This window comes from Rhyacophila brunnea, unplaced genomic scaffold (assembly GCF_057557595.1).
Source record: "Rhyacophila brunnea isolate RB1 unplaced genomic scaffold, BYU_Rbru_1.0 scaffold_17, whole genome shotgun sequence".
In the NCBI taxonomy this organism is placed as follows: domain Eukaryota; kingdom Metazoa; phylum Arthropoda; class Insecta; order Trichoptera; family Rhyacophilidae; genus Rhyacophila; species Rhyacophila brunnea.
Genome location: NW_028232827.1, coordinates 19,416,092 through 19,433,031, shown reverse-complemented (window position 1 = coordinate 19,433,031; position 16,940 = coordinate 19,416,092). Strand labels below are relative to the sequence as shown.

Genomic DNA, 16,940 nt, shown 5'->3' with positions numbered 1-16,940 from the left:
GTTTTCATGCCAGAAAACGAATGATTAAAAAATATAACCGATTTGTTTGAGAAGTTATTGTAAGCATTTTATTTCTAATATTTTATTTTCATGGCAACATATTTAATTTAAATGATTTGGCCTGACTTCCTTCAAACATTAAAAACATTGGCACATATAGAGATATCATTATTTCATCTTCAAATAGAACCAATGGAGAATTTGAGAACATGACCTTATTTACAGAATGTTAAAAACAGTCATAGAATTTACAATTACATATTTAACTTTGAAGTAAATTTACTGAACTATACCACCGACTATAGTCACTGATGCTTACCGATACTTCGGTATTCGTTCAAACCTCCGCACCTTAATTACACCTGACAAGATTTATGATGGACGAACCATGAATAATTAGGTTCGGCAGACAAATTACAATAATTATAATGTTATTAAAATGAAATCAATATATCCATTTTAGTCAGTATTGCTTCATAATACAATATAATAATATTGTAATAATTAATGTTCATCCGGAATCAAAATGATATTAGCTTAATGTTGAGTTCGAGAACGGCACCTGAAAGAGAAGTAATAAATTACATCTGATCGGTAATATTGTAGACTGCAAGACACGTGCGTGGAAGTGCGGCAATGCACGGTGAAGATGCTATCGTTCCTGATTCTGCAGGAGATGGTACGTGTGCGCGGTCAAGTGGCTGCTTTGGCGCGCTGTTGTGTAGACGACGACCCCTCTGTGCGCACCATGGCGCGCCTCTTCTTCAAGCAGCTCGCTCAGAAGGGAAATTCCCTCTACAATGTTATCCCTGACATAATCTCCACGCTCAGTGACCCCGCCCTTCAATTGCAGGAAGATCATTTCAGGACCATTCTTAAGTATGTACATCTCTATTGTTTTTCATTATACATATATATATATATATTATGATAGAGGGCGGACACAAGCTACTACAGGTTTGACTGAATTTGAAAAATTGAGTGATGCCTATTCTGTCTCATATGTTTTTTCGATAGCTTTATATGAAAGAATTAATTACGTTTAATGAAATAATTGTCAAAAAAGAATAATTATTTTAATATATTGAGAAATTTGGTTTTAACTAGAATCGAAAGTTAAGCCCTTTTTCCCATGGTAGGTTAACTGTTATCTGTATTTTGTCTTGTTATGGAGACAATAATGTTTCTGCCATCCCAAACTGATAAACCATAGTGTTTTTCTCAATTTTATTGTTTCCTATTTTTGCCACCATCATTTTAGAAGCAATTTGATTCCACAAACACTTGTGCACCACCTACTTAATTGTATTTGGTGAATAACTACTACAGTACATTCATATTTTAGTACTTAGGTACCCATAATCAGGTTTTGTTGAAGCATGATAGTTACCACCCATAGACTATAGATACATCTAGACGCCACCCATTGCATTGCTAAATGAAGCCGCATGCCGTGCGTTTGGTTTGTGGGCGAGCGAACGCATTCGTCTACAAATGTTCGAGACCATAGACCATTTCGCTAGTGCTCGCACTAGACGCTCGAAATTAAAATATAATTTTCTATTTTTTTACGTTATATAGTATTTTTAAGCGGTCATAATGCAACCATTAGGTAAAGATATCCATAATTTAAGTTATTTTAAAGAAACACTAGGTCACTGATATTAAAATATATAATAATATACAAATAAATTATCACGAACATGTATCAACTTACCTATGAAACGTAATACCATCTTCTTGCTTATCAGTACGGCTACCATATTTTAATACAACACACAGAACCATCTTTTCTACTTAATTAACTAAAAATATTTACCACTGACTTCATGTTTAACACAAGAAATAGCAATTTTAGCAACACGGTTATCGACGCTTAGTTATGCAATAAGTGAAGATTTGCCGGCTACACCGTAGCAAACCATCTCCCAGATCTGTAAACCTTTTATTTTACTCTAGCGAGTGTCGCAGAGATTATATAAGGGTACCGAATACTTTCTCACTCGCACTTATGCATCGTTTTTGTTCAGGCCTTGTTACCACCCATTTTATTTTGAAAGATACAACAAAACAACAAAAAAATCTGTAATTTGTGATTTGATTTTTTCTTAATTTCAGATCTATAAATTTCGAATTAACGGGTTTCATTGTACCCATTGTGATCGGTTGCTTTGTAGTTTATGTTAATATGAAAGGTCAAGTGAATGTTTGAATTTATATTTTACTAATTGAATGACCGATCGATCGGTGAAAACTTTTTTGTTGCAGATATGTGATGTCTCTGATTCAGAAAGATCGACAAATGGAAGCGCTGGTTGAAAAACTTTGCCTCAGATTCAAACTGTCAATAGACGAGCGTCAGTGGCGTGACTTGGCTTATTGTCTATCGCTATTCACATATAACGAACGATCTGTCAAAAAGCTTATCGAAAACATGGACTGCTACAAGGATAAACTTTACAGCAAAGAAGTTTATGACTGTTTCAAGAACATTGTTACAAACTCTAATAAAAACGCTAAAGCTGATCTTAAGGTATGAATATTGACACTTCTTATTAATCCATGTTGTTTTTTAGGCAGTGGTGTAGCTATAAAATTAATTTATTTAATATTGAGGCCCTATGCGCAAAAATCATGCAAGGGCCACCTTCAGTGTTTATAGATAAAAAACATCCAAAATCAAAATCAAGAGTTTATTTTAGCTCTTTCAAAAAATTCTCCAATTTAATCGGCGTTTTTGTCCAAATTTTTTCTGTCCAAAATCACAGATTTCCGTGTATCTTTTTGTATATTGAAAATTTACTGTGTATATATTGCCCTGAGATTTATGCTTTCCATACTCTTACTATGAGATAGTTACACCATAGTCTTTATGTGGAGTTCATAGATATCATGTGGGGCCTCCAAGAATAATCCCTATTGCTCTTCAGCCTTCTTGCGTTTTCTCAGGTCATTTCAGCATCCTGTAGCCTCACTGAATACAATGAATTTTAGTAGCATTCCGGGATGCTGGAATCAGGCTTGAAGAAAAGACAGGCGTCAGTGAGCCAGGTCTAACATTGCATTTTCTACCTTTGGTGTAGCACAAAGCTACACGGTCTGCTCTCTTAACTTCTTGCTTCTAACAAAGTATTAAAGTAGTAATTTTGTTATCCAGTATCCGCTGTGACTTTGTTCTCGAGCTTGGCATACGGTTGTTTTAAGTTTTCTTAGGGTGCCATGACTCGCTACTGTAGACCAACCCTGTCAGAGTGCGAGCGTTAAACTTTTATTTCTGACCGAGTACAACTGGGAGTACTGGAAAGCTGCTCTAGCCGTTTCTGTACAAACTTAATATTGTTGTTTCTGTCGTATGCAGGCAGTGGTGAGTGAGCTGGGCGACAAGATAGAAGAGTGTTTCAAGGTTCAAGAAGCGGGCTCAGTTCCCGGGGTGGGAGACAATCCTCCGGAGTTGCCTAGAGGAAAGACTCCGGCCAAGAATCGAAAGACTCGCCAAAACAAAGCCAGGCGTTCTTACGGCGATGACAGTGGCTCTGATTCTAGTGACAACGAGGTGTGTTTCTCTTATTCACATTTCATCTGGTATTGTATTTCATTTAAGTCTGCTGATGTATAATTGATTTCTGCACTATTAAACCTTGGTACAAGGGCATTGTAATTAAGTTAACCAAACAGTTCTTGCCTTAAATTACTACTTCAGTCGAAAATGTTAATGGCAGTGATTTTTAAATGTAGAAGAATTTTTTTAAATGTATTTTTATGTAATTAATGAGCCAATGTAGTTATGCAGGTTAGGTTGGCAGCAATGCTCCCTGTAAGATGTGCGCGCGTACACCTACCAAAATGTGTCCGCAGACATGTTTTCATCCCCCGCACAATCCTCACACAAAAATATTGTAAAAGAAAGTTTCCTTTACCAGATTTTAGTTTTGCTTGAATGAACGAAACCATCACATGCTCATGTTACCTGTAAGTGTGTGCGTGTGCATTCATTGTATAAACACATCATTATTTTTAGTGTCGAATTAAACTCATTTGTAATAATATATTGTAAATATATAATGTTCTGTGCATTTTTTTACTCAACAAAGATAGGATGTTTTAACTTCTGCAAAATTCCCAAAACCCGGTTGGCATCACTGTGTTAAAGAATGTATGTATGTAAGTACATAATATCAATTTTTATAATAGTGCTTGAAATTTAATTTTAGAATCAGACACCATCGAAGAGCAGAAATCCGCAAAATGGAAATATGCGCAACTCAGCAAGAAAACGCGTGCCTCTTAATTACCAACAAGAAAATGAGTCTGACGAATCTGGTAATTTGAAAAATTCATATGCTGTTTGCTATACATTTTAAGTCAAAAATTATCTGTATATTATTAAAAAAAAATTTTTTTTGACCATGTCTGATCCTAATAGGATCATATGGGCCTCCACGGAGTGGAGGTTTGTATTAACAGATTTTGTTTTTACGAGAAATGGATGTCAGCCACTTCCTCAACCTACTAGGTCCATACTCTGACTCATACACAGACTGAAAAACAATATGTGTACTTGCCAGACCCAGGATTCGAATCTGGGACCCACGACGCTATAGTCCGACGCTTAGGCTGCGCGGCCATTGTGGGAGTTAATAATACTATTTTAAAATTTCAAATTTTTTCAATTTTATTAATTGTAATATTAGGGTACTTGTTAAGTAGCCCACAACACATGTTAATCACTGTAAAAGTACACATTTTTGCCTCGATATCGCACATGCACACTTAATAAGTTAATATACTCGACATCTACAATAACTTTGAAATGTATGAATTATGAAATATCATTTGAAATCTAAAACTAAACTGAAGCGTAACACAACCTACTTGCTTAGTAGGTAATTAATATGTACTAGGTTACGGAAAATTGTGTGACTGGCTGATACGAAAATTGCACATCACGACTCGTATATTATATTATATCATTATTCATTATTTATAAAGTCACTGTGTTGTGTTGGGTTATTTAACATATACATAATATACAAAATATGTAGGTACTGAAATTAATATGTATAACAATTTTTATAAACAGTAAATTATCTGTTTTCTTTTTTTTTGCTGATTAATGTTGTCTTTCAGATAATGAGGATGATTTCCAAATGAAAAAACTGGCGCCGCAGAAAAAAGAATTGTTCAAAAAACCAACTGGTAGAGTTGGCCGAAAGCGAAAGTGAAAATATATCTAAAATATATATATTATAATTAAGTTATATAAATACTGTATTTCCTCGATTATAAGACGCACCTTTATTTTTATATACCGATAAAAACTAAAAAATAAAAAACATAAAAATTATTATAACACAGTCAAACTAATCACAATATAAAAAGGATTTAAAAATAGGCATGTACTATTATAATATGGTCTTCTTGCCGACATTTTAAATGGTAATTAGGGACAAAATTTTTATTCAAACTCAAACGTGTTCAGCCAGTGGCTACTGTAACTCGACTACCTGCTCCGCCGCGCTGGACCATCTGTCCCCCCCACTACTAGTAATCAGTGATGATTCATCACAACCACGGAATTTTACAGCGATTGTAAGACGTTATCGATTATAAGACGCATCCCGAATTCAGAGACACGAAAATAGGAAAAAACTTGCGTCTTATAATCGAGGAGATATGGTAATAATTATAAAGTATATGATATTGATAATTTAAACATACAAAATGTCTTTATAATCAATATTATTTTAAGTTTTTATGTACATACCTTTTAACTATTCTATTTTCATAGGTAAGTACATACCATCATGTCATGGTGTATTTTCATACTTTATATCTCCATTATCATTATTGTTGCAATTTTTTAATTAAACTAACGTCTTGACCCTTCATAGTGGGAAACTTGTTTTATTTAATTTTTTAATGTGGAAACAGTTAAATAAAAATTCATTGTTTTGAGTCTTATCATTATAATATATATGAAGAGTTCATTATCAAACATGGCCAAGTCATGTTTTGGCCGATATTCACTTTTTGATTGATTCCGGTAGGGATGCCCACAATTCAATATATTTTTCAGTATCAAATTCGGAGTGAATTAAAATCAGCTTAAAATATGCCTTGATTATCAAAAACGGCCAAGTCAGAGGCATCTTGTTATCAAAGCGGCCAAGTAATCAAAAAGCCAAACAGATTGCGGCATTGCAATCAGCTCTTTGAAATTGGCCAGTATTTTGTATGGAGTTATTCTTTCTTGATGTTTAGCAAATTATAGTTTAGTGCCTGCTTGTTTCGTATTTATTAAAGTTAATTAGCATTAAAATGCAACAAGATGTAGCAGGAGTTACTCCCGATAAAGCGAATAATTTCGTCCAAATAACATTAATCAAAAATACCTAATTAATTTATGCCTTTTGATTTATTTTATATGATAAATGATAATTGTTACGTTTATGTGTCAAATTAAATACATATCAAAAAGTACAAAGTTTTTAAATGCCATTTTAATAGTTTATTATGGCAATCCATGTACTTGCAATGTACTACACTCGTTATGTAGTTGAGGTAATATTTACTGATTTACTTGACGTGGTATAAAGATGTCATCGATAAAAATTCTGATTTACCTGAGGTGAATGGTAACCTTCCGGAGTGTGAGTGTTTTACGGAAAGTCATCCGCGAAGAAGAGACGAGTGTAGCTGATATTATTAGTTCCATAGTAAATGGATAAGATGCCATTTAAAATAAAATTGAATGCACTCGATTTTTATAATTCATATTTAAGTTTATAAGACGTGTGATATCATGCGCTCAATACCGGGTTCTGGCGCCTACGCTCCTGAGCATGCGGTAAAGAATGTGCATGTAAAGGCCGCTATTATTACAGCCGCTTTCCATGGAAATGGAAAATAAACCTGTCGCTTTGATCAATATGCATCTAATGCACGATTGGTTAAAAATATAAGCATTTTTCACCAATCAAATGTAATCAGTCTATGATTGGCCCGACTATTCCTAAGGGAAGGGGTCATTTTGAATCTCATTGCCTTCACCGGCCACATCAAAGTGCTTCGCTTAGTGCTAAGCTAGGTGCTATGCTTGTCTATTACAAACACTACTGCCATATTGCACGCTACGTGCTTAGGTGCAAATTCAGTTGACATTTTTGGGAGCGCTCAAGTCAACAACGATGTCACTCTCAAAACTAACCACCAACCTACTGCTCACAGAGAATTTAAGTTTAAAGTTTCGAAAGTCTCAAATTCGAACTTGTTGGGTGCATAATGTCAATTCATCTAGTACTCTTGGAGAGTTTCAACTTCTCTACAAAAAATTTCGGAAATTCGATGAAAAGTTTTTTTAGTTATTTGAGGATGAACCAGGAAACATTTGAGTTATGTTGGGTAAATTAAAAGAGACATTACAAAAGGATGATACGCATTTCAGATGTTCTATAACACCCGAGAAACAACTTTATAATATACTCTTTTTTATAAAGTTATAAAGAGTTAACTCATTTAGTGCTGACACCACGACTGGCGCGTTTGCATTAGTTGGCCATTAGATATAATTAACATGATATTTAAATGTGGTAATTAATTAGCAATTATCTAGTCAGCGCAATAATAATATATTCATTGACATGGATTCTTTTTCAAGTACATCATAGCGTAACGTCTTTTAGTCATCTTTACATGACATAAGAATATATTCATCCGACGCCATCACAAAACAAATTGACATGCTCAAACCTTGACTACCGCTCTCCGATTGGCGACGAGTGCGAAATTTCGTCCCACCTAATGTTGAAAATTATTTTCTGTTTCACTTATGTACGCTCTTAAAACTTCCTCCATTTTGCAAAATCACTAGGTGACACAATAAAGTTAACCAACACGTTTGTTCGCCGGGAGACTCACTAGGTGACTAATAATCAAGTAGCGAGGCGCGAAGCGTGCAGTGTGGCTATTGCGATTGTATAGTGTGTGTCCGTTCGCTTGGATATGTCACCTAGCACGTAGTGTAGCACTAAGCACCAAGCAAGGCACCTACCTATGTGGCCTCGGTCACAATAGTTGGAGGAATAGTGACACATCTATTTTCCCCAGGTGTAAATTCATATTATAACACGTTGTTCTTGTAGGTAAAAATTAAATCTAATCACCGAAACTAATTTCTTCTCCAATATTAACCGATTACGGAAATTACGCAGTTACGTTTTTTACGATCCTTGTATGACCCGCTAGTAGAAATCATTACAGTACATACGTATAAAGCATCAGGTGTTGAGAATACCCCAGCTTGCATATATTGTGTTATGTTAAATAATTATTACCTGTCCAAATGCCGCGCTATTTTTTAGATATATATACCCCTTCCATATCCCTCGGACTATTTCCCGTGATGCCACTAGGTTATTAATTATAAAAGCTTCGAATCCCATAAAAAAATAGTCTAGACCTTCCCTGCAAAGTATGTAGTCTGCAGGCCGAACTCTATGCCATCCAACGCGATCTGGAGTGGGCAGGCTCAGATCAAATCCAACAGCTAATCGAAAACCATAGTATTTGTATTTATTCGGACTCCAAAAGCTCAATCCAAGCAATTGGAGATCCCTTGTCTACTAATCCGATTGTCTTTTCTATTCACAGCGAGTCCGCAATACTGAGACGGTGCCACCCCGAGGTGCAGTTCAAGTGGGTAAGGGGACACACTGGGATAGAAGGAAATGAAAGAGCCGACAAATTGGCTCAGCATGGTGCCTCTGAACCAAAGAACGTGATAGCTTATGACAAATTTCCTCTGAGCTACGCGAAAATCAAAATTGCAGATATGGTGAACAACGAATGGAACTCACGATACTTAAACTCTTCGACAGGGGAGTTGACCTGAAAGTTTTTACCTTCAATTTCAGCAGCACGAGACGTCAGGGCGCATAAGGGGCTGTGTTTTGAGATTCAGATCCTTACAGCTCACGGAGTCATGCGAGCATACCTGCACCGGTTTAAATAAACATCTGATGGAAAGTGCCCATGCGACGACGGAAGCGACCAGGACGTCCTACATTTACTCCTGGATTGGTCCAATTTTTAGCAAGAGCGGCACAACCTTAACCTTTTATTACAGATGGCAGATGCGGGCATTCGAGACCTTCCGGGGACCATGGTAAATTAGGCCGGAAGAGATGCACTTTTTAATTTCTGTATTGATGTAATAAAAGAATCAAAATAATAAATGGCGACATGTAATGATGATTCATGCCTTGCAGATCCATTGATTGCAGTCATATAAGATAGAATAAGTATATGCTCAGAATATCAGTCTTATGCATTTCTTTTACCACGGGAAAAACTCGGCTACAAATCGCAGTTCTTAGTTCCCAATAAATACGACAAAATATTCATCAAAATCACTACCGCCTTGTGCTACAAAGAATTTTCCAGGATTTTTGCAAGGCAGTTTTATAGGCCCTGGCCGAATTCAAATTAGCAATACCCGATGCGGGTAGAATAGTTTTCAATAAGGCATATTTCTCAGCCGGCAAAATTTTCATTTGACTAGCATCAAGTAGAGTAGTTTGCGTGCCAAAATCCTTAAAGAAACCTCGATAGTAAATGCGAGGTATCCGTAAAGGCATCTAGAAAAAAAAGTCTTCGGCTCTGCGAAAGATCTCTTAAGATCTGGCAGTGCATTCAATGCATTTCGTGTACAAATCTCTCGGCCCCTTTTGTAGGTCAGAGAGGCCTTGCAAGGGATATTAGTAATTCCTCGATTACTCCGTATCCGTAGCGAATAATTATGTTGCTTATTAGGTGACATCATCTTCAGTCGCGCATAGCAACCCGTTTCAAGTACGTCCACAGGGACGCAAGTACTTAGATCAGTGGATCCCAACCTTTGGGATCAGTGACTCGCATCTCATGGATTCGTGTGACGTGTGTGAATAAATAAATGAACCTTTTAAATTTAATAAATAAACATTTGAAAATTTTATTAAATAAGGTTTTATAAATAACAAACTTTATAAATAAGTAATAACTTTCTACAAGCTTAGTTTCAATAAATAATTAAACTTTTAAGTTTACATTATAAGTGACTTCAGTGTTCATAAACACAAACTATATGACCTTTATAACTTTATTAAGAACTGTATAAATAGGTAGTAACTCTCTGTGGATATCTTATCTATGCTGTGGATATAATAATTATAAAACTGTTTCTGTGAATAAAAGACGATAATAAACAGCGATAGGTAGGTACACTAACAGTGAGTTTTATTTCTGATGACAATTAAAAGAAAGTGCTACTACTGCACTACGTCCCTACCTTCCGAGTTCTTCTATTATGACCCCAGGTTGAAGGGATGGAGCTAGTCAGGACCTGGATAAGTCACTGACCTAACCTACCACAACCCAATATAACGTAGGTACCTAATATATTATAACCTTAGTTTGTGATAATGATGGATCAAAATGTATGAAAATTTCAAATTCTATATAATTAACAATGATTGGATCGAAAAGAATCTGCGCCAACAGAAAAAGGTATTTAATATAATTGTCTACATGGAATAAACTATTTTCGTAAAAAAAATATGAAAGCTTATGCGGGCACCTGCGGCATAATTACCTTTTATTTAAATGTCTATGCAAAATTTCTTCATTGAGGTTTTTGTTACTCTTGCCTCGAGGATCTGGCTTATAACAAATATAATATAATGGACACAACATTTTATCAAAGTATAATTTTATGAAAGGTTTTAGAAAAGAATACCAAAAAAATAATTAAAATTTCCACTAAACTACTTCTATTTTCACTATCAAATAACAAATCAAACTTGCTCCCATGATGAGAAGGACCGGACAGCTAGTGTATTATTAAAATCGTACCAAATCTGAATGATTTCGTATATTATGTTGATATTACGAAAATATATAATATGAAAACATATTATATTATTGTAAAACCAATTCAACGAGGATTCAAATCAATGCTTATCAGCTCTGAGTAAGGACAGATTTTTACACAATGCACAACAGCGGCCACTTGAGAATATCAAGATACGTCTGTTATATTTACCATAACTACTTAAGTACTTAAGCCAAACTAGTAATTATTTTTGTATACTTCACATATAATACGTTCTTTGTGATACGAGAATGCAACAGCTGGATTTATGGATGGGTAAAATGGAGAATATCGGACCTACGTGGTTAATGAAACCCTTTAGAAAAAGTTTCGTACGAAAGATACCTACTTCAAATCGTACTTTTGTGTTTCAAGCAAGTGGTTGGACATGTTGAGATATTCAATTTTAATATATATGTACTGATGTTGTAATGTTTTTTTGACATTTTGATAGGCCATTTTCAAACACTTTATATTCATCATGCAAAATATGTAAGTATATGCGTTTTCTGTTAATTGCTACTCCCTAATACTATAAATTATATATCATAGTATTATTTCAATGAATTGTTTCGGAAGTTATCAAAATGATACAATCATAATTAGTTGACATTGACACATTGTGTATATATAGTACCTAATACCATTGATAATAAATTATTTTATCAATAAATATTAGATATAAATAGGTATAACACAGTTGTAGTGCCTACCATTTCTTAACAAGTTGACCTTCCCTAATAGCTCATTGCTTTATCCAATCTGGGAGTTCACACATGAAACTATAATTTGATATAGTAATATGGTAGAAAAAACAAAAAAAACTTAACCTGCGCGCTTGTTAACTGATCTACGTATTTTCTTAAAATCCGACATCACTTCAGTTTTGACGATTATGGATTATAGCTTAAAATTGTTTATTTGTTTTTTATTTAGCGAGTAGGTATATTTCGTGACATTTCACATTAGCTGGTTCGATTGTTTACGGGAAATGACGATTTAACGGGCTTACCTATTGAATGTATTAATAGTATGTAATATATTCATTACGGGTTTTCACAAACGCTTAGATAATCAAAATTTGTTTTTTACTTGATCCTTTACTAATAGGTAAGAAGGTTTTCACATTCTTTTATTATATTAAATTACTATATAAACGAAAATTAGCTTTTTTCGATGTCAATGTGCATTTACGATCGGTGAGTGCGCATAGTGCACGAAGAAGGCATACGCCGGGTCATAAATAATGACTTAAATAGAATACCTAGTACAAAACATAAATCAATTAGAATTTATTGATTAATGTTTTTGCCACTCGTACCCGTTAGATATAGGGGCCATTATACCACGTTTTCCTCCACGGTATATAAGGTACTTTTAAACACTTTTGAACTGATTTTTTGTCCACAAAATCACTTTATATTGAGACGTCACACAACTATCACAACTTACGAGATAGTGGCGAAAGATACGTCTTGATCACATAACATTACTTTATTTCTTGATCACACAACATTAATTTATTTAAAATGCAGAATACGATTCGTCCAAAACGCGCGCCAATTTGGATTAAAGACTATAGTGATGTGAGTTTTGATGGAACTGTCATACGTTGCAGTGTGTGTAATATAAATATAGCATGTAATAAAACAAAGTTAATTAAGCATGTTTCCTGTAAGACTCATCAGCGTAATCTTGGTGTTATTGACCATCAAAGTGACTTTAATTTAGACTTTGCTGAATTTCTAATAAAGTGTAACATACCGTGGATGCAAGCGCAGAATCCAATAATGCGAGTTTTTTTTAAATAATTGTATAACGGGTAAATACGCTAAAGTTACACTACCTACAGAATCAAATCTACGAAAGCGCTATTTACCAAAGTTATATAATATAGTAGTAAATAACATTAAAATAGATTTAAGTGATTGTTATGTATGGGTCAGTGTCGATGAAACTACGGATCAAAATGGTAGACATAGTGAACGTGATTTGTGGACGCTTAGCCGAAAATGAGGTGAAGCTATGCCATTTAATTTCAACAAAAGTGATTGAAAGGTGCAATTCAGATACTTTATTTCGTTTAATGAATGATTCTTTGTTGGCACTGTGGGGTGAAAATTATGAATCTAGCAGAAATAAACTTTTAATATTAGTGACCGATGCAGCACCTTACATGATTAGATTTGGCAAAAAAATGAAAGAATTGTACCCAAATATTCTACACTGCACCTGTTTTGCACATGGAATTAATAGAGTTGCAGAAGAAATTAGATCCGTATATCCTAACGTAAATAAATTAATTTCTAATGTTAAAAAGATTTTTTTTAAAATCTCCTTCGAGAGTCGCAGCATTTTCGAGCATTCTTCCAAATATACCACTACCTCCAGAGCCAGTAGTTACACGGTGGGGAACGTGGATAAGTGCTGCGTTATATTACGCAAATCATTTTGAAGGGATTAAATCCACAATAAACAGTTTTGATAGTCAGGCTGCATTATCAATTTCAGCTGCTCAGAATGCGCTTCGAGATGGAGATATTGAAAATGATCTAAATTTTATTCAAAATCACTTCTCAGTAGTAAAATCATCTATAGACAAATTAGAAAAACGAGGGCTAGAACTTAAAGACTCCTTCAACATCATACAAGATCTTCAGTTAGCATTATCAATTGTGCCTGGAAGTAAAGGAGAACTTATCAATGAAAAGTTACGAAATACATTAGTAAAAAATCCTGGGTACCGAACGTTGTGTCAAGTTAATAAATTATTAAAATACGAAGAAATTAACTGTACTGATGACGACAATAAAAACACAATAAAACTGTTCGAAAAGTTAAAATACTGGCCGGTCACATCAGTTGAAGTTGAAAGATCATTTTCTCAATTAAAATGGATTTTGGCGGATAATCGACGTCATAATATAACACCAATCCACCTCGAGCAACTCTTCGTCGTTTACTTCGAAAAACAAAACAGTTCATCATCATAAATCATCCGATACATTAACAATTATTGTAAGTACAGACAATTCATATGAAATTTTTCTATTCAATTTCCTACCGTGTTTGTTGATAATATCCACCTTTTACCATATTTAGAATGAATTTCACCATAATGAAATGTATACCTAAAAACATGTTTTTGTAGTGACCACCAAGACACACAACACGGTTATTGTACATTTTGCATTTTTGTTTATTGTTATTAATTCTTAGTTGATATTATTCTTTTGACTTATTAACTTAAAAATAACAATAATGGATGAAACATAATATTCCTAAAAATTATAATATGGCACATACAATATATAATTATCAAGCCTCGATAGCGAAGGCTGCGTGACTATCAAATGCACTATGTAAACCTGCTATTAATATTGTTTTAAAAGCACATTGCATTGTTATTTTTTTAAGATTATCCTTTGCTTTGTAATTTTATTTTTGTAAATCCACGGTATTATAGATGGCTGCGCTATTATATCTAAAATGTAAACATAAATTTATGTTTACATTTTAGATATAATATTTAGATATAATTATTTATATACAATATTGGTATATACTACAGCTGATGATGATACATACTATCGTATGGAAAATAATTCATTTTTAAGTAGTGGACTTTTTGTATTCATCATGCGATTGAAAACAATAAAACCACATTCAAAATTTGTCATTGGTAGGGAACCTTTTTTAATATCTGAGGTAGGTGAATTTTAAACACAGAAAATTTTTCAGTGATGAATTTATGCTATTTCATAATGTAAGTATATAAATCAGTCATTTAATAAATAAGGACAAATATCACCAACAAGTTAGTTCAAGTAAACAACGACTCCCACGTTATCTATACTTAATTAATTGACTTTTTATGCAATAATATGTACCTACCTATATTTTGTAATGTTATTCAATTGAAAATGTCCATTAGGATAAAATCGGTTAAATATAAAAATTATGAAATAAATGTGGAAAAAGTACGAAAGTACATAATATAAAGTGTTTTAATGAAATATGTATCTAGGTACCAGTCGTTTTATGTGATGAATAGTTCTTTACACTTTATAATATGTAAGTATTTAAATCAAATACATAATAATATAATCATATATCAGATAATTACTTTTTAATTACAACATTTAAATATAAAAATATAATGCAAATTATGTCGAATGGCCACCTAATCGGCGCGCCTTTAGCGCACAATGTGTTAAATGGGACGGCGGGACTTTTTTAACGTTACACACCTACACACTTACCTGTAGAATGGACAAAAATAGAACTACGAACTACCATAGGACGCCATTTTGAAAATTTCATTCGAATGTCAGATTTTGTCCAGTTACGAGTCTTGATTGGGTAGTTTTCGACAATGGCTCCATTTTTTTTGTAGTACTTATTCCACTTTTAATCAATAAATTAGGACCGGTTTCGTCCGCCTCAGAGGGACATTTTCAACTGAATCTTCCCTTGTTCAGTAGAAAATGTCCCTCTGATGCGAACGAAACCAGTCCTAATTTATTGATTAAAAGTGGAATAAGTACTACAAAAAAATGCGTTTTATTAAATTAAACAACAATAAATATTAACGTAATACAATGACTAAGTGAAAATCTGAAGCAATATTATATTGCAAAACCTTTAGAAGAATGCAATTACGGCTTACGCAATACATAATATTATAATAGTAGGTTCAAACGAATATTTTCAGGGATGTTTCGCATCTACAGATGTACGCCACTGGTATTTTGAAGAAGAAATTTCTTACGATCGATTTGATGAAATTCTTCAATGTCAATAGTTTATAATCAAATAGACCAGTTTGCGTAGAGCATCCTCAAAATACTTAAATATCTAAAGAAATAAACAAGTAGGTATGTGACTTTTTTATCGATAATATGTAGGTACGGTATTGTTGCTTGGTAATACTAATAGGTATCAATATGATACATTTATAACATAAAACGGGTCAGCGGACAAAATCTTTCAATATTTGTATTTATATTAGTGGTAGGTACGCAAAAGCTATTCGATATTTAATTATGAAAAAACATATTCTACACGCATTTTATATAATTATTAATTACAATTACTTACCTTCAATAAAACAAACCATCAATTTTGTAATGCGACCTTTTTAATTGCAATTTGCGAATTTGAATTCGTTTGACGTGGCCGCAAGTCGCGTTATAATATTGGCAAGACGATTATTTTAATTACAATAATTACCATCGCACCTGAGCTGCCAGAAAAAATAACTGACAAATTGTAGAAATCCATACTAAGAATCATTTGGGCAAAAGTCTCCTTAGGATATTGGATTCGTCCACCATTTTAATGTGTTTTTTTATGGGTTCACGGTTAAAAACTTCAAAGATCCGGCCTTTAGTAATCACTGTCTATATTCCCCGGATTCCCCCGCTGCGTGTCTCTATTGACCCCTACGGCGTCTCTATTGACCACTAGGTGTCTCTATGCACCCCGATATATTTAGAAATTGAGACTAATGCGAAAAACATTAAAAAATGCAACCAAAACGTTAAAATAAAGTATAAAATGTGCTTACGATTGTAGGAAATGAACAAAACAATGTTTCACTCACTTTTTTGCAACTTAGCTGGGTGTTTTAAATAAAATTCAGTCCTTTCCAAAGAGATTGGCCTCTATACAAAAAATAAACTCCTGATAACAAAATAGGCGACTCATAATATTCAGTTTTTACAAAAACATTGCACGGTGCCTAGAGAGTCTAATCTCTTTGAGTTTGTACCACTTTGAACATAAGGTATCGAAAACCTCTCTAATCCCCTCACAGTCTCTATTCACATATTCATCCCAAGTTACGGTAGTCTATGATGAGCGCAACTGTCAAATTATATAAGCAATACATGTATAGGTAATGTGACAACAATAGTGAGGTTGCAACAGATTCAGGGCTCGAAATGGAACCATGTTAACATCCTCAGAAAATTTTCGAGCGCTCCGGTTCGTAAACTTTTCCATTTCGAACGCTGAACAGATTGCGTTTTAG

General features: G+C 33.9%; 1 protein-coding gene across 1 annotated transcript in view; it reads left to right on the top strand.

Moving 5' to 3' along the window:
• Positions 1-5,351, top strand: part of Cap-D2 (CAP-D2 condensin subunit) — a 42,457-nt gene extending 37,106 nt beyond the window's left edge. Inside the window, exons 16-20 of the mRNA XM_085944323.1 lie at positions 607-879; positions 2,269-2,533; positions 3,359-3,553; positions 4,212-4,320; positions 5,128-5,351. Of these exons, the coding sequence (XP_085800449.1) occupies positions 607-879; positions 2,269-2,533; positions 3,359-3,553; positions 4,212-4,320; positions 5,128-5,222 (937 nt within the window). The 3' untranslated portion in view covers positions 5,223-5,351. The remainder of the gene's footprint in view (positions 1-606; positions 880-2,268; positions 2,534-3,358; positions 3,554-4,211; positions 4,321-5,127) is intronic.
• Positions 5,352-16,940: the final 11,589 nt, after the last annotated feature.